General features: G+C 47.7%; 1 protein-coding gene across 1 annotated transcript in view; it reads left to right on the top strand.

Annotated features, from left to right (window-relative positions):
- The window catches only part of ZPLD1 (zona pellucida like domain containing 1), a 473,205-nt gene extending 446,077 nt beyond the window's left edge, over nucleotides 1-27,128 (top strand). Inside the window, exon 11 of the mRNA XM_069204797.1 lies at nucleotides 26,769-27,128. Coding sequence (XP_069060898.1) covers nucleotides 26,769-26,932 — 164 coding nt within the window. The 3' untranslated portion in view covers nucleotides 26,933-27,128. The remainder of the gene's footprint in view (nucleotides 1-26,768) is intronic.
- Nucleotides 27,129-27,760: the final 632 nt, after the last annotated feature.

The raw sequence follows: 27,760 nt of genomic DNA, 5'->3' as shown, positions 1-27,760 counted from the left end.
GCCTGGACCTGAATCCTGTCTGAAAGGGCCCAGGCAGTTGAAGTGTGTTGAGAATCTTTTTGTGTTAGATGGCAAAGCATTTTTATCTTTGTTAGAATGGATTCGTGATAATGGGTCTAATTGTCTCTATTTGGTTGGGTTTAGGACCAGATTTTTTTGAAGTAAGGGCCATAAATGTCCAGTTTATGTACTGTTGGGGACCACACAGTTGTTCAGTGAGCCATTCATGCAGTGTGGCCAGAATCGTGTGAGCCTATCCGCTTGCTGTCTGTCCAGGTATGGGGGATGGGATCATAGGAACTGTGAAAGGTTTAGTTTCAGTTAGTATTTTTGAATTTTTGGGGGAAAATGGGAGCAATGATGCTCCTTTTGGCTGAGATGTAACTTCGTTTGAAGGTCAGTGTTTCTTCAGTGTTATTAGAGGGACCAACAGTTAATATCCTGGGCTTTAGGATTGCGTTGGGGCAGTAATTTTCAAACTCAATTTATCTATTTTGTTATGGAAAGGAGGAGAATATTGTGGTCTAAAATGCCAATGAGGTGTTGGGGTGTTTCCTTTCTCTCTGTGACATTTTGTTCAGAAGGAAAAATTTACTTTGCCTGCAAGACATTTGGGATTGGTTCTGGGTTTGAATTTTAAATATTCAGGATATTACCTGTAGACCATTTTAAATTTGGACATCACTTTGCCCTTTGTGTGACTGGCAGCAAGTGTAGGAAGCAGTTTGGTGTCTCCGTGAATGCCCAGAGTACTGTCAAGTTCATTTACTTTGTACATTTAGTAAGTTATTTAGTCATTTTGAGCAAATTCAAAATAGTTGGATAACTATAGTTTATTTTTTAAAGGACCACAGCAAGTCTTAATATGATTTTCAAGGTAGAGAAAAGTAAGGCAGTATCAAGCTGACCACAATAGCTGTTGTGTGAAGAATATCTAGTTTTGATGTCCAGAGGGGGTGCCTTTCATCTGTATTTATTATTTCTACTCACAATTTGAGTCGCCTGTAATGTAGCAGAGGCTGGGGCTGGCTTTAGTGCCGGTGGTGCCCAGTGCAAAAATCTTTCGGCATCCCCCGTGGCCTCCTCTTCAGATTCCCTCATTACCATCCAGCAAAACTGCCCCTCGTCTTTCCATTGCTCCTTTCTCACATACATTTCATTTGTTTTAAAGCACTAGTAAATGCTGGCTTTACTAATCCACTCAGCTATCCACATAAAATGCAAATCTGTTCTTTGCAACAGGCATATTAACCTTCAGCACTATTTTATGGTGGGTCAAAACCGCCATTAGACAAACTTAGATCTCTCTCTCAAGCACCTGCTTGATATTAACTTGATATTTTTGTTGCTGCCTGAAAGCTGGGCCCACAAGGAACTCCATAGCAGGTGTTTTATAGTGCAAGTTACTTCTAAACACAGCACCCTCCTGAGGTCAGTGTCCCCCCTTGGAGGTCAGTACTCAGTGCGACCATATAGGAAGGTAGCCTCTTTTTAGCCTTGTTACCCCCACTTTTGGCCTGTTTGTGAGTATGTGTCAGGGTGTTTTTACTGTCTCGTTATCTGAACAGAAGCCCACAGGAGAGACCCTAAATAGCCCTCAGAGGAGGATTGGCCACCTAGTAAGGTAAGCACCTATCAGGAGGGGTCTCTGTCGTCACCTGCTGGCATTGGCCACTCAGACACCTCCATTGTGCCCTCACACCTCTGCATTCAAGATGGCAGAGGTCTGGGACACACTGGAGGAGCTCTGGGTCATTAACTGTGTCACTGAGGCTCTGCTAACCAGAACCTCAGTGCTTATGCTCTCTCTGCCTTTAAATTTGTCACTGCAGGCTGTAGGAAAGTACCATCTTGCCTGGCATGTTACCCCCATATTTCACTGTATATATGTTGTTTTAGTCTATGTGTCACTGGGACACTGCCAGGCAGGGCCCCAGTGCTCATAAGTATGTGCCCTGTATGTGTTCCCTGTGTGATGCCTAACTGTCTCACTGAGGCTCTGCTAACCAGATCCTCAGTGGTTATGCTCTCTCTGCTTTCCAAATTTGTCACTAACAGGCTAGTGACTAAATTTGCCAATTCACATTGACATACTGGTAAACCCATATAATTCCCTAGTATATGGTACTGAGGTATCCAGGGTATTGGGGTTCCAGGAGATCCCTATGGGCTACAGCATTTCTTTTGCCACCCATTGGGAGCTCTGGCAATTCTTACACAGGTCTGCCAGTGCAGCCTGAGTGAAATAACGTCCACGTTATTTCACAGCAATTTACCACTGCACTTAAGTAACTTATAAGTCACCTATATGTCTAACCTTCACCTGGGGAAGGCTGGGTGCAAAGTTACTTAGTGTGAGGGCACCCTAGCACTAGCCAAGGTGTCCCCACATCGTTCAGGGCAAATTCCCCGGACTTGAGAGTGAGGGGACACCATTACACATGTGCACTATACATAGGTCACTACCTATGTATAGCGTGACAATGGTAACTCCGAACATGGCCATGTAACATATCTAAGATCAATGAATTGTCACCCCAATGCCATTCTGGCATTGGGGGGACAATTCCATGATCCCCCGGGTCTCTAGCATAGTACCTGGGTACTGCCAAACTGCCTTACCGGGGTCTCCACTGCAGCTGCTGCTGCCAACCCCTCAGACAGGTTTCTGCCCTCCTGGGGTCCAGGCAGCCCTGGCCCAGGAAGGCAGAACAAAGGATTTCCTCTGAGAGAGGGTGTTACACCCTCTCCCGTTGGAAATAGGTGTGAAGGCTGTGGAGGAGTAGACTCCCCCAGCCACTGGAAATGCTTTGATGGGCACAGATGGTGCCCATCTGTAGGAGGCTGGACTGGCTTGTAGTGAGTACCAAGGGGTACTTGCACCTTGCACCAGGCCCAGTTATCCCTTATTAGTGTATAGGGTGGGTAGTAGCAGGAAAACAGTCGAGAAGGCAGCAGGATCAGCGTTACAGAGTTGCAGTAGTCGTCTTTGCTACTATGTTGCAGTTTTGCAGGTTTCCAGCGCGGTCAGCAGTCGATTCCTTATCAGAAGGTGAAGAGAGAGATGCAGAGGAACTCAGCTGAGCTCATGCATTCGTTATCTAAAGTTTCCCCAGAGACAGAGACCCTAAATAGCCAGAAAAGAGGGTTTGGCTACCTAGGAGAGAGGATAGGCTAGCAACACCTGAAGGGGCCTATCACAAGGAGTCTCTGACGTCACCTGGTGGCACTGGCCACTCAGAGCAGTCCAGTGTGCCAGCAGCACCTCTGTTTCCAAGATGGCAGAGGTCTGGAGCACACTGGAGGAGCTCTGGACACCTCCCAGGGGAGGTGCAGGTCAGGGGAGTGGTCACTCCCCTTTCCTTTGTCCAGTTTCGCGCCAGAGCAGGGCTAAGGGGCCCCCTGAACCGGTGTAGACTGGCTTATGCAGAATTGGGCACCTCTGTGCCCAACAAAGCATTTCCAGAGGCTGGGGGAGGCTACTCCTCCCCTGCCTTCACACCATTTTCCAAAGGGAGAGGGTGTCACACCCTCTCTCAGAGGAAGTTCTTTGTTCTGCCATCCTGGGCCAGGCCTGGCTGGACCCCAGGAGGGCAGATGCCTGTCTGAGGGGTTGGCAGCAGCAGCAGCTGCAGTGAAACCCCAGGAAGGGCAGTTTGGCAGTACCAGGGTCTGTGCTACAGACCACTGGGATCATGGGATTGTGCCAACTATGCCAGGATGGCATAGAGGGGGCAATTCCATGATCATAGACATGTTACATGGCCATATTCGGAGTTACCATTGTGAAGCTACATATAGGTAGTGACCTATATGTAGTGCACGCGTGTAATGGTGTCCCCGCACTCACAAAGTTCAGGGAATTGGCTCTGAACAATGTGGGGGCACCTTGGCTAGTGCCAGGGTGCCCTCACACTAAGTAACTTTGCACCTAACCTTTACCAGGTAAAGGTTAGACATATAGGTGACTTATAAGTTACTTAAGTGCAGTGTAAAATGGCTGTGAAATAACGTGGACGTTATTTCACTCAGGCTGCAGTGGCAGGCCTGTGTAAGAATTGTCAGAGCTCCCTATGGGTGGCAAAAGAAATGCTGCAGCCCATAGGGATCTCCTGGAACCCCAATACCCTGGGTACCTCAGTACCATATACTAGGGAATTATAAGGGTGTTCCAGTAAGCCAATGTAAATTGGTAAAAATGGTCACTAGCCTGTTAGTGACAATTTGGAAAGAAATGAGAGAGCATAACCACTGAGGTTCTGATTAGCAGAGCCTCAGTGAGACAGTTAGTCACTACACAGGTAACACATTCAGGCACACTTATGAGCACTGGGGCCCTGGGTTACCAGGGTCCCAGTGACACATACAACTAAAACAACATATATACAGTGAAAAATGGGGGTAACATGCCAGGCAAGATGGTACTTTCCTACACAACCCCCTCCCAAACGAAGGACAATAAGACTAGCCATGACCTGATGAGTCTTCATTGTCTAAGTGGAAATATCTGGAGAGTCCATCTGCATTGGAGTGGTGTGAGAAGGTAGCCTCTTTCTAGCCTTGTTACCCCCACTTTTGGCCTGTTTGTGAGTGTATGTCAGGGTGTTTGTCACTGTTTTCACTGTCTCACTGGGATCCTGATAGCCAGGCCTCAGTGCTCATAGTGAAAACACTATGTTTTCAGTATGGTTGTTATGTGTCACTGGGATCCTGCTGGTCAGGACCCCAGTGCTCATAGAGGTGTGGCCTATATGTATGTGTCACTGGGACCCTGTCACACAGGGCCCCAGTGCTCATAGGTGTGCATGTATATGTTCCCTGTGTGGTGCCTAACTGTCTCACTGAGGCTCTGCTAACCAGAACCTCAGTGGTTATGCTCTCTCATTACTTTCAAATTGTCACTAACAGGCTAGTGACCATTTTTACCAATTTACATTGGCTTACTGGAACACCCTTATAATTCCCTAGTATATGGTACTGAGGTACCCAGGGTATTGGGGTTCCAGGAGATCCCTATGGGCTGCAGCATTTCTTTTGCCACCCATAGGGAGCTCTGACAATTCTTACACAGGCCTGCCACTGCAGCCTGAGTGAAATAACGTCCACGTTATTTCACAGCCATTTTACACTGCACTTAAGTAACTTATAAGTCACCTATATGTCTAACCTTTACCTGGTAAAGGTTAGGTGCAAAGTTACTTAGTGTGAGGGCACCCTGGCACTAGCCAAAGTGCCCCCACATTGTTCAGAGCCAATTCACTGAACTTTGTGAGTGCGGGGACACCATTACACGCGTGCACTACATATAGGTCACTACCTATATGTAGCTTCACCATGGTAACTCCGAATATGGCCATGTAACATGTCTATGATCATGGAATTGCCCCCTCTATGCCATCCTGGCATTGTTGGTACAATTCCATGATCCCAGTGGTCTGTAGCACAGACCCTGGTACTGCCAGACTGCCCTTCCTGGGGTTTCACTGCAGCTGCTGCTGCTGCCAACCCCTCAGACAGGCAGCTGCCCTCCTGGGGTCCAGCCAGGCCTGGCCCAGGATGGCAGAACAAAGAACTTCCTCTGAGAGAGGGTGTGACACCCTCTCCCTTTGGAAAATGGTGTGAAGGCAGGGGAGGAGTAGCCTCCCCCAGCCTCTGGAAATGCTTTGTTGGGCACAGATGTGCCCAATTCTGCATAAGCCAGTCTACACCGGTTCAGGGACCCCTTAGCCCCTGCTCTGGCGTGAAACTGGACAAAGGAAAGGGGAGTGACCACTCCCCTGACCTGCACCTCCCCTGGGAGGTGTCCAGAGCTCCTCCAGTGTGCTCCAGACCTCTGCCATCTTGGAAACAGAGGTGCTGCTGGCACACTGGACTGCTCTGAGTGGCCAGTGCCACCAGGTGACGTCAGAGACTCCTGCTGATAGGCTCCTTCAGGTGTTAGTAGCCTTTCCTCTCTCCTAGGTAGCCAAACCCTCTTTTCTGGCTATTTAGGGTCTCTGGCTCTGGGGAAACTTTAGATAACGAATGCAAGAGCTCATCCGAGTTCCTCTGCATCTCCCTCTTCACCTTCTGATAAGGAAACGACCGCTGACCGCGCTGGAAGCCTGCAAACCTGCAACATAGTAGCAAAGACGACTACTGCAACTCTGTAACGCTGATCCTGCCGCCTTCTCGACTGTTTTCCTGCTTGTGCATGCTGTGGGGGTAGCCTGCCTCCTCTCTGCACCAGAAGCTCCGAAGAAATCTCCCGTGGGTCGACGGAATCTTCCTCCTGCAACCGCAGGCACCAAAAAGCTGCATCACCGGTCCCTTGGGTCTCCTCTCAGCACGACGAGCGAGGTCCCTCGAATCCAGCGACTCTGTCCAATTGACCCCCACAGTCCAGTGACTCTTCAGCCCAAGTTTGGTGGAGGTAAGTCCTTGCCTCACCTCGCTGGGCTGCATTGCTGGGAACCGCGACTTTGCAGCTACTCCAGCCCCTGTGCACTTCCGGCGGAAATCCTTTGTGCACAGCCAAGCCTGGGTCAACGGCACTCTAACCTGCATTGCACGACTTTCTAAGTTGGTCTCCGGCGACGTGGGACTCCTTTGTGCAACTTTGGCAAGCACCGTTTCACGCATCCTCGTAGTGCCTGTTTCTGGCACTTCTCCGGGTGCTACCTGCTTCAGTGAGGACTCTTTGTCTTGCGCGACGTCCCTTCTCTCTGCAGCTCCAATTTGCGACCTCCTGGTCCCTCCTGGGCCCCAGCAGCGTCCAAAAACGCCAAACGCACGATTTGCGTGTAGCAAGGCTTGTTGGCGTCTTTCCGGCGGGAAAACACATCTGCACGACTCTCCAAGGCGAGAGGGATCAGTCCACCAAAGGGGAAGTCTCTAGCCCTTTTTGTTCCTGCAGAAACCTCAGCTTCTTCTGTCCAGTCGAAGCTTCTTTGCACCCGCAGCTGGCATTTCCTGGGCATATGCCCATCTCCGACTTGCTTGTGACTTTTGGACTTGGTCCCCTTGTTCCACAGGTACCCTAGATTGGAAATCCACAGTTGTTGCATTGCTGGTTTGTGTTTTTCCTGCATTATTCCTCTAACACGACTACTTTGTCCTTAGGGGAACTTTAGTGCACTTTGCACTCACTTTTCAGGGTCTTGGGGAGGGTTATTTTTCTAACTCTCACTATTTTCTAATAGTCCCAGCGACCCTCTACAAGGTCACATAGGTTTGGGGTCCATTCGTGGTTCGCATTCCACTTTTGGAGTATATGGTTTGTGTTGCCCCTATCCCTATGTTTCCCCATTGCATCCTATTGTAACTATACATTGTTTGCACTGTTTTCTAAGACTATACTGCATATTTTTGCTATTGTGTATATATATCTTGTGTATATTTCCTATCCTCTCACTGAGGGTACACTCTAAGATACTTTGGCATATTGTCATAAAAATAAAGTACCTTTATTTTTAGTATAACTGTGTATTGTGTTTTCTTATGATATTGTGCATATGACACTAGGTGGTACTGTAGTAGCTTCACACGTCTCCTAGTTCAGCCTAAGCTGCTCTGCTAAGCTACCATTATCTATCAGCCTAAGCTGCTAGACACCCTATACACTAATAAGGGATAACTGGGCCTGGTGCAAGGTGCAAGTACCCCTTGGTACTCACTACAAGCCAGTCCAGCCTCCTACATTGGTTGTGCAGTGGTGGGATAAGTGCTTGAGACTACTTACCACTCTTGTCATTGTACTTTTCATAAGAGAAAAATATACAAAACAAGGTCAGTGTATATACACATAGCCAAAAAGTTTTGCATTTCCTCTTTTCACTCTTTTCTAAAGTGCTGAAAAGTACTCCTAAACTTTCAAAAAGTTCTTAAAAGTTTAAAAAGTTTTTTTTCTGTCTTTCCAAAAAGTTCTGAAAACTTTTGTCTCTTTCTCTATCACTTTAACTCTCTCTAAAAAATGTCTGGCACAGGCCAAAGTGTTGATCTGTCCAAACTTGCATATGACAACCTTAGCTGGAAAAGAGCAAGGAGTCTCTGTATAGAGAGAGGTTTGAGTGTAGGGAAGAATCCTGCCTTGGAACTGTTAATTAACATGCTTAGAGAACAGGATAAGGCCATAGGTGCCCCATCTTTTGAAAAAGTACCTAATAGTTCCCAATCTGATTCAGGGACTCCCCCAGGAAAAGATTCAGGAAAGAAACTTCCTAGCCTGCCCATTACTAGACAATCTAGCATAGATGGTAATGATGATGAGCCACACCAAAGAAATAGTGTTGTCTCACATCATAGCAAAAGCATTTATTCTCACCATACTGGTAGTAATGTTTCTGTAAACCAAGCTGTTAAGTTGGCTTCTGTAAGGGACAGGTCTCCTTCTGTTCATTCCCATCATAGCTCTGTTTCTAGAAATGTCCCTCCCACCAACCCTGATGACAGAATGTTAGAGAGGGAACTCAATAAGTTGAGGGTGGAACAAACCAGACTGAAGCTTAAAAAGCAACAGCTGGATTTGGATAGACAGTCTTTTGAATTAGAGAAGGAAAGACAGAAGTTGGGTTTAGATACCCATGGTGGCAGCAGCAGTATTCCCCATAGTCATCCTGCAAAAGAGCATGATTCCAGGAATCTGCACAAGATAGTTCCCCCTTATAAGGAGGGGGATGACATTAACAAGTGGTTTGCTGCACTTGAGAGGGCCTGTGTTGTACAGGATGTCCCTCAAAGGCAGTGGGCTGCTATCCTATGGCTATCATTTAGTGGAAAAGGTAGGGATAGGCTCCTTACTGTGAAAGAAAATGATGCCAATAATTTTACAGTTCTTAAGAATGCACTCCTGGATGGTTATGGCTTAACCACTGAACAGTACAGGATAAAGTTCAGAGAGACCAAAAAGGAGTCTTCACAAGACTGGGTTGATTTCATTGACCATTCAGTGAAGGCCTTGGAGGGGTGGTTACATGGCAGTAAAGTTACTGATTATGAAAGCCTGTATAACACAATCCTGAGAGAGCATATACTTAATAATTGTGTGTCTGATTTGTTGCACCAGTACTTGGTGGACTCTGATCTGACCTCTCCCCAAGAATTGGGAAAGAAGGCAGACAAATGGGTCAGAACAAGAGTGAACAGAAAAGTTCATACAGGGGGTGACAAAGATGGCAATAAGAAGAAAGATGGTGAAAAATCTCAAGATAAGCATGGGGATAAGGGTAAAACCAAAGATCCCACTTCAAATCTTAAACACTCTTCAGAGGGTGGGGATAAAACAAATTCTTCCTCTTCTTCCCAACCTGCACACATTAAAAAGCCTTGGTGCTTTGTGTGTAAAAACAGAGGCCATAGGCCAGGGGATAAGTCCTGTCCAGGTAAACCCCCTGAGCCTACCACCACTAATACATCAAGCTCTAGTGCCCCTAGCAGTAGTGGTACTAGTGGTGGGACTGCTGGCAACAGTCAAGCAAAGGGTGTAGTTGGGTTCACTTTTGGGTCCATAGTAGAAACTGGGGTAGTCACTCCCAAGACAGTTTCTGTCACACCTAGTGGCATTGGCCTTGCCACACTGGCTGCTTGTCCCCTTACAATGGATAAGTACAGGCAGACAGTTTCAATAAATGGTGTTGAGGCCTTGGCCTACAGGGACACAGGTGCCAGTTTCACTTTGGTGACTGAAAACCTAGTGCACCCTGATCAACACATCATTGAACAACAGTATAAGATTATTGATGTCCATAACTCCACTAAGTTTCTTCCCTTAGCTATAATTCAGTTTAGTTGGGGTGGAGTTACTGGCCCTAAGCAGGTGGTGGTATCACCTAGCTTACCTGTAGACTGTCTCTTAGGTAATGACTTAGAGGCCTCAGGTTGGGCTGATGTAGAGTTTTATGCCCATGCAGCCATGCTGGGCATCCCTGAGGAATTGTTCCCTCTCATTTCAAGTGAAATGAAAAAGCAAAGGAGAGAAGGCCTGAAAACTGAGGATCCCTCTCCATCAACAGGTAAATAGGGTATCACAGTATCCCCTAACCACCCTACCATTCAGGATACTATTCCTGTGGTGGGAGAAACCTCTCCTGGGGTGGCACCTGTTCCAAGGGAATCATCAGCTGGCAAAGCTGGACTCCCTGAGGTGGAAGTACCTCTCTGTGGGATAACTAACATTGGTGAGAAAAACAGCACCATTTTAGTTAACATGGAGCATCCCTCCAACCCTCCCAGAGAAACTTTAGTGCAGAAACCCTGCACTACCTCACAACACTTAGGACAGCATCCCTGCCCTAGTGTGGAGCTCATAGGACAGCATCCCTGCCCTGCTCCAACTCAAGAGAAACAGTATCCCTGTTCTCTCTTCCAGCCAGATGGACAAAGTTTTTGCCCAGCTATGGCTTTTCTGAGACAGCATCCCTGTCTGGCATTTCCATCACTACAAATAGGTTCAGTGGACAATTCCCACTGCTCTAAACTAAAACTTACTGATAGAAACTCTGAAAATACATCTTCACATTGTTGCTTAGCTAAAAAACTTCAAACAGGGTGGTTTACATCCCCACAGGGAAGTAACCATATAGTGGATGATAAAGGGAGTAACCAGTCTATTGCAGAGCTACTCTCTACTTATCACCACTTAGACAATAAAGTCTCAACTGGCCAAGGTTAGCCTTATTGTCCTTCGTTTGGGGGGGGGTTGTGTGAGAAGGTAGCCTCTTTCTAGCCTTGTTACCCCCACTTTTGGCCTGTTTGTGAGTGTATGTCAGGGTGTTTGTCACTGTTTTCACTGTCTCACTGGGATCCTGATAGCCAGGCCTCAGTGCTCATAGTGAAAACACTATAGGGCTGATTCTAATTCTGGCGGGCGGCGGAGGCCGCCCGCCAGAATTCCGCCCCCATAATACCGCTCCGCGGTCAGAAGACCGCGGAGGGTATTGTGAGTTTTTCCCTGGGCTGGCGGGCGGTCTCCAAAAGACCGCCCGCCAGCCCATGGAAAAACTCCCTTCCCACGAGGATGCCGGCTCGTAATCGAGCCGGCGGAGTGGGAAGGTGCGACGGGTGCAGTAGCACCCGTCGCGTATTTCAGTGTCTGCAAGGCAGACACTGAAATACCTTGCGGGGCCCTCTTACGTGGGCCCCTGCCGTGCCCATGCCATTGGCATGGGCACGGCAGGGGCCCCCAGGGGCCCCGCGACCCCCCCTACCGCCATCCTGTTCATGGCGGCTTTCCCGCCATGAACAGGATGGCGGTAGGGGGGGTCAGAATCCTCATGGCTGCGGAGCGCGCTCCGCAGCCATGGAGGATTCAAACGAGCAGCGGAAAGTCGGCGGGAGACCGCTGACTTTCCGCTTCTGACCGCGGCTGAACCGCCGCGGTCAGAATGCTCGTTGGAGCACCGCCAGCCTGTTGGCGGTGCTCCCGTGGTCGGTGGCCCTGGCGGCCACCGGCCGCCAGGGTCAGAATGACCCCCTATGTTTTCAGTATGGTTGTTATGTGTCACTGGGATCCTGCTGGTCAGGACCCCAGTGCTCATAGAGGTGTGGCCTATATGTATGTGTCACTGGGACCCTGTCACACAGGGCCCCAGTGCTCATAGGTGTGCATGTATATGTTCCCTGTGTGGTGCCTAACTGTCTCACTGAGGCTCTGCTAACCAGAACCTCAGTGGTTATGCTCTCTCATTACTTTCAAATTGTCACTAACAGGCTAGTGACCATTTTTACCAATTTACATTGGCTTACTGGAACACCCTTATAATTCCCTAGTATATGGTACTGAGGTACCCAGGGTATTGGGGTTCCAGGAGATCCCTATGGGCTGCAGCATTTCTTTTGCCACCCATAGGGAGCTCTGACAATTCTTACACAGGCCTGCCACTGCAGCCTGAGTGAAATAACGTCCACGTTATTTCACAGCCATTTTACACTGCACTTAAGTAACTTATAAGTCACCTATATGTCTAACCTTTACCTGGTAAAGGTTAGGTGCAAAGTTACTTAGTGTGAGGGCACCCTGGCACTAGCCAAGGTGCCCCCACATTGTTCAGAGCCAATTCACTGAACTTTGTGAGTGCGGGGACACCATTACACGCGTGCACTACATATAGGTCACTACCTATATGTAGCTTCACCATGGTAACTCCGAATATGGCCATGTAACATGTCTATGATCATGGAATTGCCCCCTCTATGCCATCCTGGCATTGTTGGTACAATTCCATAATCCCAGTGGTCTGTAGCACAGACCCTGGTACTGCCAGACTGCCCTTCCTGGGGTTTCACTGCAGCTGCTGCTGCTGCCAACCCCTCCGACAGGCAGCTGCCCTCCTGGGGTCCAGCCAGGCCTGGCCCAGGATGGCAGAACAAAGAACTTCCTCTGAGAGAGGGTGTGACACCCTCTCCCTTTGGAAAATGGTGTGAAGGCAGGGGAGGAGTAGCCTCCCCCAGCCTCTGGAAATGCTTTGTTGGGCACAGATGTGCCCAATTCTGCATAAGCCAGTCTACACCGGTTCAGGGACCCCTAAGCCCCTGCTCTGGCGCGAAACTGGACAAAGGAAAGGGGAGTGACCACTCCCCTGACCTGCACCTCCCCTGGGAGGTGTCCAGAGCTCCTCCAGTGTGCTCCAGACCTCTGCCATCTTGGAAACAGAGGTGCTGCTGGCACACTGGACTGCTCTGAGTGGCCAGTGCCACCAGGTGACGTCAGAGACTCCTGCTGATAGGCTCCTTCAGGTGTTAGTAGCCTTTCCTCTCTCCTAGGTAGCCAAACCCTCTTTTCTGGCTATTTAGGGTCTCTGGCTCTGGGGAAACTTTAGATAACGAATGCAAGAGCTCATCCGAGTTCCTCTGCATCTCCCTCTTCACCTTCTGATAAGGAAACGACCGCTGACCGCGCTGGAAGCCTGCAAACCTGCAACATAGTAGCAAAGACGACTACTGCAACTCTGTAACGCTGATCCTGCCGCCTTCTCGACTGTTTTCCTGCTTGTGCATGCTGTGGGGGTAGCCTGCCTCCTCTCTGCACCAGAAGCTTCGAAGAAATCTCCCGTGGTTCGACGGAATCTTCCCCCTGCAACCGCAGGCACCAAAAAGCTGCATCACCGGTCCCTTGGGTCTCCTCTCAGCACAACGAGCGAGGTCCCTCGAATCCAGCGACTCTGTCCAAGTGACCCCCACAGTCCAGTGACTCTTCAGCCCAAGTTTGGTGGAGGTAAGTCCTTGCCTCACCTCGCTGGGCTGCATTGCTGGGAACCGCGACTTTGCAGCTACTCCGGCCCCTGTGCACTTCCGGAGGAAATCCTTTCTGCACAGCCAAGCCTGAGTCCACGGCACTCTAACCTGCATTGCACGACTTTCTAAGTTGGTCTCCGGCGACGTGGGACTCCTTTGTGCAACTTCGGCGAGCACCGTTTCACGCATCCTCGTAGTGCCTGTTTCTGGCACTTTTCCGGGTGCTATCTGCTTCAGTGAGGACTCTTTGTCTTGCTCGACATCCCTTCTCTCTGCAGGTCCAATTTGCGACCTCCTGGTCCCTCCTGGGCCCCAGCAGCGTCCAAAAACGCCAAATGCACGATTTGCATGTAGCAAGGCTTGTTGGCGTCCTTCCGGCGGGAAAACACTTCTGCACGACTCTCCAAGGCGAGAGAGATCCGTCCACCAAAGGGGAAGTCTCTAGCCTTTTTCGTTCCTGCAGAAACCTCAGCTTCTTCTGTCCAGTCAAAGCTTCTTTGCACCCGCAGCTGGCATTTCCTGGGCATATGCCCATCTCCGACTTGCTTGTGACTTTTGGACTTGGTCCCCTTGTTCCACAGGTACCCTAGATTGGAAATCCACAGTTGTTGCATTGCTGGTTTGTGTCTTTCCTGCATTATTCCTCTAACACGACTACTTTGTCCTTAGGGGAAGTTTAGTGCACTTTGCACTCACTTTTCAGGGTCTTGGGGAGGGTTATTTTTCTAACTCTCACTATTTTCTAATAGTCCCAGCGACCCTCTACAAGGTCACATAGGTTTGGGGTCCATTCGTGGTTCGCATTCCACTTTTGGAGTATATGGTTTGTGTTGCCCCTATCCCTATGTTTCCCCATTGCATCCTATTGTAACTATACATTGTTTGCACTGTTTTCTAAGACTATACTACATATTTTTGCTATTGTGTATATATATCTTGTGTATATTTCCTATCCTCTCACTGAGGGTACACTCTAAGATACTTTGGCATATTGTCATAAAAATAAAGTACCTTTATTTTTAGTATAACTGTGTATTGTGTTTTCTTATGATATTGTGCATATGACACTAGGTGGTACTGTAGTAGCTTCACACGTCTCCTAGTTCAGCCTAAGCTGCTCTGCTAAACTACCATTATCTATCAGCCTAAGCTGCTAGACACCCTATACACTAATAAGGGATAACTGGGCCTGGTGCAAGGTGCAAGTACCCCTTGGTACTCACTACAAGCCAGTCCAGCCTCCTACAAGTGGCTACTCCCAGGTCTATGTTCCACTGTATAGTCCATTCCCTGTAGGGATATGGACCACCTCAACAATTTAGGATTTTCACCTTTCATTTGTTTTAGCCAAAGTAGAGGTTTGTGGTCTGTCTGAACAATGAAGTGAGTGCCAAACAGGTATGGCCTCAACTTCTTCAGAGCCCAGACCACAGCAAAGGCCTCCCTCTCAATGGCAGACCAACGCTTTTCTCTAGGGGTCAACCTCCTACTAATAAAAACAACAGGTTGATCCTGGCCCTCAGAATTAAGTTGTGATAGGACTGCCCCTACTCCTAATTCAGATGCATCAGTTTGGACATAGATTTTTTTAGAGTAACAAGGGCTTTTCAGGACAGGTGAAGAGCACATGGCCTGCTTCAGCTCCTCAAAAGCTTTCTGACAGTTTGCTGTCCATAATACCTTTTTAGGCATTTTCTTGGATGTGAGGTCATTAAGAGGGGCTGCAATGGAGCCATAGTTCTTAATGAACCTCCTGTAATACCCAGTGAGGCCTAGGAAGGCTCTCACCTGAGTCTGAGTGGTAGGGGGAACCCAATCAAAAATTGTTTGGATTTTCCCCTGAAGTGGTGCAATCTGTTCCCCACCAACAAGGTGTCCCAGATAAACCACCTTACCCTGCCCTATCTGGCACTTTGAAGCCTTGATAGTGAGGCCTGCCTTTTGCAGGGCCTCCAAAACTTTCCATAGGTGGACCAGGTGATCATCCCAGCTGGAGCTAAAGACAGCTATATCGTCCAAATATGCTGCACTGAAAGCTTCCAGCCCTTGCAGGACTGTGTTCACCAACCTTTGAAAAGTGGCAGGTGCATTTTTCAAACCAAAAGGCATTACAGTAAACTGGAAATGTCCACCAATGGTTGAAAATGCAGTCTTAGGTTTAGCATCTTCTGACAATTTGATCTGCCAATACCCTGCAGTCAAATCAAAAGTGCTTAGATACTTGGCAGATGCCAGTGTATCTATGAGCTCATCTGCCCTGGGTATAGGGTGAGCATCAGTTTTGGTTACCAAGTTGAGACCTCTATAGTCTACACAAAACCGCATTTCCTTCTTTCCATCTTTGGAATGGGGTTTTGGTACCAGTACCACAGGAGAAGCCCATGGACTGTCAGAGTGCTCAACCACTCCTAGTTCTAACATTTTCTGGACCTCTTGCTTTATGCAGTCCCTGACATGGTCAGGCTGCCTATAGATCTTACTTTTGACAGGCAAGCTGTCTCCAGTATCTATAGTGTGCTCACACCAAGAAGTGGTACCTGGCACAGTAGAGAAGAGTTCAGAGAATTGATCTAGGAGATTTATGCAATTGTCTTTCTGCTCAGCAGTAAGACAATCAGCCAAAACTACACCTTCCACCAGAGCATCTTGTTCTGTGGAAGAGAAGAGATCAGGTAGAGGATCACTGTCTTCTTCCTGTCCCTCATCTGTTGCCATAAGCAGGGTGAGATCAGCCCTGTCATAGTAGGATTTCAGGCGGTTGACATGGAGCACCCTAAGGGGACTCCTGGCAGTGCCTAAGTCAACTAAATAGGTGACTTCTCCCTTCTTTTCAACAATTGTGTGGGGTCCACTCCATTTATCTTGGAGTGCTCTTGGGGCCACAGGCTCCAAGACCCACACTTTCTGCCCTGGTTGGTACTGAACCAAAACAGCCTTCTGATCATGCCATTGCTTCTGGAGCTCTTGGCTGGCCTGAAGGTTTTTACTGGCCTTTTTCATGTACTCAGCCATCCTTGATCTGAGGCCAAGTACATAATCCACAATATCCTGCTTAGGAGCTTTTAAAGGTTGTTCCCAACCCTCCTTTACAAGTGTGAGTGGACCCCTAACAGGGTGTCCAAAAAGAAGTTCAAAGGGGCTGAAGCCCACTCCTTTCTGGGGTACCTCCCTGTAGGCAAAAAGGAGGCATGGTAGAAGGATATCCCATCTCCTGCGGAGTTTTTCAGGGAGACCCATAATCATGCCTTTGAGAGTTTTATTAAATCTCTCCACCAGTCCATTTGTTTGTGGATGATAGGGTGTTGTGAACTTGTACGTTACACCACACTCCTTCCACATGGCCTTTAAGTATGCAGACATGAAATTGCTTCCCCTGTCTGATACTACTTCCTTTGGGAAGCCCACCCTGGAAAATATTCCCAGGAGGGCCTTTGCCACTGCAGGTGCTGTAGTGGTCCTTAAAGGAATAGCTTCAGGATATCTTGTGGCATGGTCCACTACCACCAAGATAAATCTATTGCCTGAAGCAGTAGGAGGGTCAAGGGGGCCAACTATGTCAACCCCTACCCTTTCAAAGGGAACCCCAACCACAGGCAGTGGAATAAGGGGTGCCTTTGGGGTGCCACCTGTCTTGCCACTGGCTTGACAGGTTTCTCAGGACTTACAAAATTCCTTTGTGTCCTCAGACATCCTAGGCCAATGAAACAATGGAACCAGTCTGTCCCAAGTTCTCATTTGACCTAGGTGTCCAGCTAGGGGAATGTCATGTGCCAGGGTTAGGAGGAACTTTCTGTACTCCTGAGGAATCACTAATCTCCTGGCAGCTCCAGGTTTAGGATCCCTATGCTCAGTGTACAAGAGGTTGTCCTCCCAGTAAACTCTGTGAGAGTCACTGACATCCCCATTAGCCTGTTTGACAGCTTGCTGTCTGAGACCCTCTAATGTAGGACAGGTTTGCTGTGCCACACTCAGCTCCTCTCTGGCAGGCCCCCCTCCACCCAAAAGCTCAGCAGTGTCTGCTTCCAGCTCCTCTGGTGTAGGTTCTGCACAGGGAGGGAATTCTTCTTCCTCAGAAGTAGAATCCACTGTAGAGGGAGGGATAGTAGGAAGTGGTTTGCTTCTACTAGCCCTAGCTTTAGGGAGCACTTGGTCCATTGTTCCAGGATACAAGCTTCCCTGTCCTTTTTGCTTTTTGGCCTGAGCCCTTGTTAAAGCAAAAATATGCCCTGGGATGCCCAGCATTGCTGCATGGGCCTCCAACTCCACATCTGACCAAGCTGATGTCTCCAAATCATTCCCTAATAGACAGTCTACAGGTAAATCTGTGGCTACCACAACTTTCTTTGGACCAGTAACCCCCCCCCAGTTGAGATTAACAACAGCCATGGGGTGGCTAAGTGTGTTGTTGTGAGCATCGGTTACTTGGTACTGGTTACCAAGTAGGTGTTGTTCAGGGTGGACCAGTTTCTCTGACCATAGTCACACTGGCTCCAGTGTCCCTGTAGGCCTGAACCTCAACACCATTTATTAGGGGTAGCTGCTTGTACTTATCCATATTAAGGGGACAAGCAACTAAGGTGGCTAAATCAATAGCCCCCTCAGAGACTAACACAGCCTCTGTGGCCTCCCTAACAACGCCAACCCCAACTAAGTTACCAATAGTGATCCCAGCTACTCCCTTGGATTGGCTATTAGTAGGTTTGCTCCCACCACCACTGCTATTAGTAGGGACACTAGGGGTAGCAGTAGGGGTTGTAGTGGTAGGAGCATTGGTGCCTTTCTTTGGACAACTGGGATCTGTTGTCCAATGGCCTTTTATTTTACATAAATAGCACCATGGTTTCTTTTCCTTGTTCTGATTAAAAGAGGATTTGGGCCCACCACCCCCACCAGAGTGTTTTTGTGGGCCTGATGAAGGCTAATTTTTAGATTTGTCCCCACCCTTGTCAGAAGACTTACCATCCTTCTTTTTGTTGCCATCTTTGTCACCCACTGTATGAACTTTTCTGTTCACCCTTGTTCTGACCCATTTGTCTGCCTTCTTTCCCAATTCTTGGGGAGAGGTCAGATCAGAGTCCACCAAGTACTGGTGCAACAAATCAGACACACAATTATTAAGAATATGCTCTCTCAGGATCAAGTTATACAGGCTGTCATAATCAGTAACTTTACTGCCATGTAACCACCCCTCCAAGGCCTTCACTGAATGGTCAATGAAATCAACCCAGTCTTGTGAAGACTCCTTTTTGGTCTCTCTGAACTTTATCCTGTACTGTTCAGTGGTTAAGCCATAACCATCCAGGAGTGCATTCTTAAGAACTTGGAAATTATTAGCATCATTTTCTTTCACAGTAAGGAGCCTATCCCTACCTTTTCCACTAAATGATAGCCATAGGATAGCAGCCCACTGCCTTTGAGGGACATCCTGTACAACACAGGCCCTCTCAAGTGCAGCAAACCACTTGTTAATGTCATCCCCCTCCTTATAAGGGGAAACTATCTTGTGCAGATTCCTGGAATCATGCTCTTTTGCAGGATGACTAGGGGGAATACTGCTGCTGCCACCATGGGTATCTAAACCCAACTTCTGTCTTTCTTTCTCTAGTTCAAAAGACTGTCTATCCAAATCCAGCTGTTGCTTTTTAAGCTTCAGTCTGGTTTGTTCCACTCTCTACTTATTGAGTTCCCTCTCTAACATTCTGTCATCAGGGTTGGTGGGAGGGACATTCTTAGACACAGAAGAATGAACAGAAGGAGACCTGTCCCTTACAGAAGCCACCCTAACAGCTTGGCTAACAGAAACATCACTACCAGTATGGTGAGAATAAATGCTTTTGCTATGATGTGAGACAACACTATTTCTATGGTGAGGCTCTCCATCATTACCAACTATGCTAGACTGTCTAGTAATGGGCAGGCTAGGAAGTTTCTTTCCTGAATCTTTTCCTGGGGGCGTCCCTGGATCAGATTGGGAACCATTTGCTACTTTTTCAACAGATGTGGCCCCTATGGCCTTATCTTGTTCTCTAAGCATGTTAAGCAATAATTCCAAAGAAGGATTCTTCCCTACACTCAAACCTCTCTCTACACAGAGACTCCTTGCTCCTTTCCAGCTAAGGTGGTCATATGCAAGTTTGGACGGATCAACATTTTGGCCTGTGCCAGACATTTTTAGAGAGAGTTAAAGTGATAGAAAAAGAGAAAAAAGTTTGTCAGAGCTTTTAGAAAGACAGAGAAAAAAAACTTTTTAAACTTTTTGGAACTTTTTGAAAGTTTAGAAGTACTTTTCAGCACTTAGAAAAGAGTGAAAAGAGGAAATGCAAAACTTTTTGGCTATGTGTATATACACTGACCTTGTTTTGTATATTTTTCTCTTATGAAAAGTACAATGACAAGAGTGGTAAGTAGTCTCAAAGCACTTATCCCACCGCTGCACAACCAATGTAGGAGGCTGGACTGGCTTGTAGTGAGTACCAAGGGGTACTTGCACCTTGCACCAGGCCCAGTTATCCCTTATTAGTGTATAGGGTGTCTAGCAGCTTAGGCTGATAGATAATGGTAGCTTAGTAGAGCAGCTTAGGCTGAACTAGGAGACATGCAAAGCTCCTACTATACCCCTGGTGTCATATGCACAATATCATAAGAAAACACAATACACAGATATACTAAAGATAAAGGTACTTTATTTTTATGACTGTAGGAGGCTGGCCTGGCTTGTAGTGGGTACCAAGGGGTACTTACACTCTGTACCAGGTCCAGTTATCCCTTATTAGTGTAGAAGAGTTGTTTCTAGCAGCTTAGGCTGATAGAAGGTAGCTATAGCAGGGCAGCTTAGGCTGAACTAGGAGACATGCAAAGCTCCTACTATACCACTGGTGTCATATACACAATATCATAAGAAAACACAATGCACTGAAATACTAAAAATAAAGGTACTTTATTTGTATGACAATATGCCAAAAGTATCTCAGTGAGTACCCTCAGTATGAGGATGACAAATATACACAAGATATATGTACACAATACCAAAAATATGCAGTAATAGCAAAAGGAAGTAATGCAAACAGTGTAAAGTTACAATACATTGCAATAGGAGCACATAGGAATAGGGGCAACACAAACCATATACTCCAAAAGTGGAATGCGAACCACGAATGGACCCCAAACTTATGTGAGCTTGTAGAGGGTCGCTGAGACTGTAAGAAAACAGTGAGGGTTAGAAAAATAGCCCACCCCAAGACCCTGTAAGGTAGGTGTAAAGTGCACCTACAACCCCTAGAGAGCACAGAATTCGTGATAGGGAGATTCTGCAAGGAAGACCAACACCAGCAATGCAACAACAGTGGATTTCCGGACCTGAGTACCTGTAAGACAAGAGTACCAAGTCCAAGAGTCGGGACATTGTCGAGAGTGGGCAGATGCCCAGGACATGCCAGCTGAGGGTGCAAGGAAGCTGCCACCGGATGGAAGAAGCTTGGTGTTTTGCAAGAACGAAGAGGACTAGGAACTTCCCCTTTGGAGGATGGATGTCACACGTCGTGAAGAAGCTTGACCCCAGGAGGGCAGATGCCTGTCTGAGGGGTTGGCAGCAGCAGCAGCTGCAGTGAAACCCCAGGAAGGGCAGTTTGGCAGTACCAGGGTCTGTGCTACAGACCACGGGGATCATGGGATTGTGCCAACTATGCCAGGATGGCATAGAGGTGGCAATTCCATGATCATAGACATGTTACATGGCCATATTCGGAGTTACCATTGTGAAGCTACATATAGGTAGTGACCTATATGTAGTGCACGCGTGTAATGGTGTCCCCGCACTCACAAAGTTCAGGGAATTGGCTCTGAACAATGTGGGGGCACCTTGGCTAGTGCCAGGGTGCCCTCACACTAAGTAACTTTGCACCTAACCTTTACCAGGTAAAGGTTAGACATATAGGTGACTTATAAGTTACTTAAGTGCAGTGTAAAATGGCTGTGAAATAACGTGGACGTTATTTCACTCAGGCTGCAGTGGCAGGCCTGTGTAAGAATTGTCAGAGCTCCCTATGGGTGGCAAAAGAAATGCTGCAGCCCATAGGGATCTCCTGGAACCCCAATACCCTGGGTACCTCAGTACCATATACTAGGGAATTATAAGGGTGTTCCAGTAAGCCAATGTAAATTGGTAAAAATGGTCACTAGCCTGTTAGTGACAATTTGGAAAGAAATGAGAGAGCATAACCACTGAGGTTCTGATTAGCAGAGCCTCAGTGAGACAGTTAGTCACTACACAGGTAACACATTCAGGCACACTTATGAGCACTGGGGCCCTGGGTTACCAGGGTCCCAGTGACACATACAACTAAAACAACATATATACAGTGAAAAATGGGGGTAACATGCCAGGCAAGATGGTACTTTCCTACACCATCTCTGCATAAGCCAGTCTACACCAGTTGAGGGATCCCCCAACCCTGCTCTGGCGCAACACTGGACAAAGGAAAGGGGAGTAACCACTCCCCTGACCTGCACCTCCCTGGGGAGGTGCCCAGAGCTCCTCCAGTGTGTCCCAGACCTCTGCCATCTTGGAAACAGAGGTGTTGGGGGCACACTGGACTACACTGAGTGGCCAGTGCCAGCAGGTGATGCCAGAGGCTCCTTCTGATAGGCTCTTACCTCTCTTGGTAGCCAATCCTCCTTCCTTTGTAGCCAAACCTCCTTTTCTGGCTATTTAGGGTCTCTGCTTTGGGGAATTCTTCAGATAACGAATGCAAGAGCTCACCAGAGTTCCTCTGCATCTCTCTCTTCACCTTCTGCCAAAGGATCGACCTCTGACTGCTCAGGACGCCTGCAAAACTGCAAAAAAGTAGCAAGACGACTACTAGCAACCTTGTATTGCCTCATTCTGCCAGTTTTCTCGACTGTTTCCAGATGGTGCATGCTCTGGGGGTAGCCTGCCTCCTCCCTGCACCAGGAGCTCTGAAGAAATCTCCTGTGGGTCATCGGAATCTTCCCCCTGCTAACGCAGGCACCAAAAGACTGCATCACTGGTCCTCTGGGTCCCCTCTCAGTCTGACGAGCATGGTCCCTGGAACTCAGCAACTCTGCCCAAGTGACTCCCACAGTCAAGTGACTCTTTAGTCCAAGTTTGGTGGAGGTAAGTCCTTGCCTCCCCACGCTAGACTGCATTGCTGAGTACAGCGTGATTTGCAGCTGCTCTGGCTCTTCCAGTATTTCCTTTGTGCACAGCCAAGCCTGGGTCCCTGACACTCTAACCTGCAGTGCATAACCTTCTGAGTGGTCCTCCGGTATCGTGGGACTCCCTTTTGTAACTTCGCGTGGACTCCGGTTCACTTTCCTTCCAAGTGCCTGTTCAGGTAGTTTTGCGTGTGCTGCCTGCTCTATGAGGGCTCCCTGAGTTACTGCGTGCCCCCTCTGTCTCCTCCTCCAAGTGGCGACATCCTGGTCCCTCCTGGGTCACAGCAGCAGCCAAAAACCTTTACTGCTACCCTTGCAGCTAGCAAGGCTTGTTTGCGGTCTTTCTGCGTGGGAACACCTCTGCATGGGACATCCGTCTCCAAAGGAGAAGTCCCTAGCTCTCTTCTTTCTTGCAGAACTCCAAGCTTCTTCCATCAGGTGGCAGCTTCCTTGCACCCTCAGCTGGCATTTCCTGGGCTCCTGCCCACTCTTGACACTGTCGCGACTGTTGGTCTTGGTCCCCTTGTAGGAGGCTGGCCTGGCTTGTAATGGGTACCAGAGGTACTTACACCTTGTGCTAGGTCCAGTTATCCCTTATTAGTGTAGACAAGGTGTTTCTAGCAGCTTAGGCTGATAGAAGGTAGAGCAGCTTAGGCTGAACTAGGAGACATGCAAAGCTCCTACTATACCACTGGTGTCATATGCACAATATCATAAGAAAACACAATACACAGATATACTAAAAATAAAGGTACTTTATTTCTATGACAATATGCCAAAAGTATCTCAGTGAGTACATTCAGTATGAGGATGCCAAATATACACAAGATATATGTACACAATACCAAAATGATGCAGTAATAGCAAAAGGAGGTAATGCAAGCAGTGTAAAGTTACAATAGATTGCAATAGGAGCACATAGGTATGTGGACAACACAAACCATATACTCTAAAAGTGGAATGCGAACCACGAATGGACCCCAAACTTATGGGAGCTTGTAGAGGGTCAACGGGACTGTAAGAAAACAGTGAGGGTTAGAAAAATAGCCCACCCCAAGACCCTGTAAGGTAGGTGTAAAGTGCACCTACAACCCCCAGAGAACACAGAAGTCGTGATAGGGGGATTCTGCAAGGAAACCCAACACCAGCAATGCAACAACAGTGGATTTCTGGACCTGAGTACCTGTAAAACAAGGGGACCAAGTCCAAGAGTCGCGACAGTGTCGAGAGTGGGCAGATGCCCAGGAAATGCCAGCTGAGGGTCCAAGGAAGCTGCCACCGGATGGAAGAAGCTTGGTGTTTTGCAAGAACGAAGAGGACTAGGAACTTCCCCTTAGGATGATGGATGTCACACGTCGTGAAGAAGCTTGCAGATGTATTCCCACGCAGAAAGACCGCAAACAAGCCTTGCTAGCTGCAAGGGTCGCGGTTAGTGTTTTTGGATGCTGCTGTGGCCCAGGAGGGACCAGGATGTTGCCTCTTGGATGAGGAGACAGAGTTTGCGCCCAGCAAGTCAGGGAGCATTCACAGAAGCAGGCAGCACCCGCAGAAGTACCGGATCAGGCACTTAGAAGAGGAGTGAACCGGAGTCCACCCAAAGTCAGAAAAGGGAGTCCCACGACACCGGAGGACAACTTAGTGGGTTGTGCACTGCAGGTTAGAGTGTCGGGGACCCTGGCTTGGCTGTGCACAAAGGAAATCCTAGAAGAGTGCACAGGAGCCGGAGTAGCTGCAAATCATGCGGTACACAGCAATGCAGTCTGGCGTGGGGAGGCAAGGACTTACCTCCACCAAACTTGGACTGAAGAGACACTGGACTGTGGGAGTCACTTGGACAGAGTTGCTGAGTTCCAGGGACCACGCTCGTTGTGCTGAGAGGGGACCCAGAGGATTGGTGATGCAGTCTTTTGTTGCCTGCGGTTGCAGGGGGAAGATTCCGTCAACCCACGGGAGATTTCTTCAGAGCTCCTTTTGCAAGAAGGAGGCAGGCTAACCCCAGAGCATGCACCACCAGGAAACAGTCGAGAAAGCCGTCAGGATGAAGCGATACAAGGTTGCAGTAGTCGTCTTTGCTACTTTGCTGCGGTTTTGCAGGCGTCCTGAGCAGTCAGCGTCGATCCTTTGGCAGAAGGGAAAGAGGGAGATGCAGAGGAACTCTGGTGAGCTCTTGCATTCGGTATCTGAAGAATTCCCCAAAGCAGAAACCCTAAATAGCCAGAAAAGGAGATTTGGCTACCTAGGAAGGAGGATAGGCTAGTAAGAAAGGTAAGAGCCTATCAGAAGGAGTCTCTGACGTCACCTGATGGCACTGGCCACTCAGAGCAGTCCAGTGTGCTAGCAACACCTCTGTTTCCAAGATGGCAGAGGTCTGGGGCACACTGGAGGAGCTCCGGGCACCTCCCAGGGGAGGTTCAGGTCAGGGGAGTGCTCACTCCTCTTCCCTTTGTCCAGTTTTGCGCCAGAGCAGGGCTGGGGGATCCCTAAACCGGTGTAGACTGGCTTATGCAGAGATGGGCAGCATCTGTGCCCATCAAAGCATTTCCAGAGGCTGGGGGAGGCTACTTCGCCCCAGCCCTGACACCTATTTCCAAAGGGAGAGGGTGTAACACCCTCTCTCTGAGGAAGTCCTTTGTTCTGCCTTCCTGGACCAGGCCTGGCTGGACCCCAGGAGGGCAGAAACCTGTCTGAGGGGTTGACAGCAGCAGCAGCTGCAGTGAAACCCCGCGAAAGGCAGTTTGGCAGTACTCGGGTTCTGTGCTAAAGAACCGGGGGATCATGGAATTGTCTCCCCAATGCCAGAATGGCATTGGGGTGACAATTCCATGTTCTTAGACATGTTACATGGCCATTTTCGGAGTTACCATTGTGACGCTAAACATATGTTGTGACCTATGTATAGTGCACGCGTGAAATGGGGAATTAGCCCTGAACGATGTGCGGGCACCTTGGCTAGTGCCAGGGTACCCACACACTAAGTAACTTTGCACCCAACCTTCACCAGGGGAAGGTTAGACATATAGGTGACTTAAAAGTTACTTATGTGCAGTATAAAATGGCTGTGAAATAATGTGGGCATTATTTCACTCAGGCTTCACTGGCAGGCCTGTGTAAGAATTGTCAGATCTCCCTATAGGTGGCAAAAGAAATGCTGCAGCCCACAGGGATCTCCAGGAACCCCAATACCCTGGGTACCTCAGTACCATATACTAGGGAATTATAAGGGTGTTCCAGTATGCCAATGTGAATTGGCAAATTTAGTCACTAGCCTGTTAGTGACAAATTTGGAAAGCAGAGAGAGCATAACCACTGAGGTTCTGGTTAGCAGATCCTCAGTGAGACAGTTAGGCATCACACAGGGAACACATACATATAGGCCACAAACATCTGAGCACTTGGGTCCTGGCTAGCAGGATCCCAGTGACACATAACAACCACACTTACAACATAGGGTCTTCAGTATGAGCAGTGGGACCTGGCTAGCAGGATCCCAGTGAAACAGTGAAACCACCCTGACATATACTCACAAACAGGCCAAAAGTGGGGGTAACAAGACTAGAAAGAGGCTACTTTCTCACAGGTATCTTGGACACCCTTAGTGTTTTCTTACACTCCCAGTTACCCTCTACAAACTACACTAGGCCTGGGGTCCCTATGTGGTTCGCATTCCACTTTCCTAGTATATGGTTTGTGTTGCCCCTAGGCCTATTGCATCCTATTGTATTCTACTGTGTTTGCACTACTCTTCTAACTGTTTACTTAACTGTTTTTGGTTTGTGTGTGTATTTTGTGTTTTTTACTTTCCTCCTAAGGGAGTATATCCTCTGAGATATTTTTGGCACATTGTCACTAAAATATAGTACCTTCATTTTTAGTAACTCTGAGTATTGTGATTCTTATGATATTGTGCTATATGATATAAGTGGTATATAAGGAGCTTTGCATGTCTCCTATCTCAGCCTAAGCTCCTCTGCTATAGCTACCTCTAGCAGCCTAAGCTGCTAGAACACTACTTATCTACTAATAAGGGATAATTGGACCTGGCACAAGGTGAAAGTACCATCATGTACCCACTATAAGCCAGGCCAGCCTCCTACAGACCGCACCAGTTGCACAGCCATAAAGCCGGCCCTGCAGACACTTAGATCATTTTTACATCAAACCAAGTTTATTAGAGGCATGGTTGTTTTAGTTTCTTATAAAAATACTTAAGTGGATTGTGCAGCGTGGGACAAATTATATATGGCTCCTGCCTACATGGCAAACATACAGTAAAAACGATTAGGCACGTTTTAACGTAGATGGGTGTTACAAACGAATTTGTTTTAAAATCAGACATTCAATCATAAATTACCTTTCTAAAATGGTTTCTTTCTTTACCTGTCTAGCGATAGCTGCAGTCAGTTCTCAAGAGGTTGTCAGCACAGCTGTCGGACTGGGAATTACGGTTGGATTTCTGGCTCTGCTCTGCATCTTAGTTGGTGGTGTTGCTCTACTTATGCATCGAAAGCTTCAAGAAAGGACCTATCCAGAAAAAACTAATTTTCATTGAAGATGGCTGAATTGTTTTTGCCCCAGTAAATCAGTACAAATAATGAGTGTGAAACATTTATAATAGTAGCTAATCAACAATAAAGACTGCTACTTAGGAAGCTAAGAATGTATGCTGAAGAATGGAGTATAAACTGTCTTTTATTCATGTACATTTTCCAAAATTAAAACATAGCATAATAAACTTTCTACAAGAATCTGCATTAGATTACAATTATTTGTTTTGAAAAATGCTTGCCAGTTATTATTACCTATCAACAATGTATAAAATGTATATATTTTTTCTTCAGTTACCAATGCTAAACACCAACATTGACACAGTGTTAGGTCTAAAGACTAATAGCATTGTGTTGGAATTGGGCCCTTTCTTCGTCCCCCTCCACACAGATTGTTTTGTCTTTTTGCTAAACCTTGCTTTTGCAGCAGATAGAATTCTGTGCACATTACCCCTGCTAACCAATGGCAAAGTGCTGGTGTTTCTCCTTTCCATATTGTAAGATTGGTATACTCCTGATTGGCGTAGGAGGGAGGCCTGGTTTGCAATGGGTACGTAAGGTACTTACACCTCATACCAGGTCTAGTTATCATTTTTTTGTGAAATGTAGGCAGTGTTTAGCAGCTTAGGCTGTCTAGGGGTAGCTGTAGCAGAGCACCCAAGGCTGAACTAGGAGTCATGTACAGCTTTTGCAATACCACTATAGTCACACACTACTTATACACAATAAAAGACAATACTCAGTGTTACCAAAAATAAAGTCACTTTATTTTAGCGATACAAGGCCAAAAATATCTTAGGCGAAATACACCTTCTGGAGGAAAGTATTATACA

This window comes from Pleurodeles waltl, chromosome 8 (genome assembly GCF_031143425.1).
Source record: "Pleurodeles waltl isolate 20211129_DDA chromosome 8, aPleWal1.hap1.20221129, whole genome shotgun sequence".
NCBI lineage: Eukaryota > Metazoa > Chordata > Amphibia > Caudata > Salamandridae > Pleurodeles > Pleurodeles waltl.
This window is presented reverse-complemented; position numbering and strand designations above follow the sequence as displayed.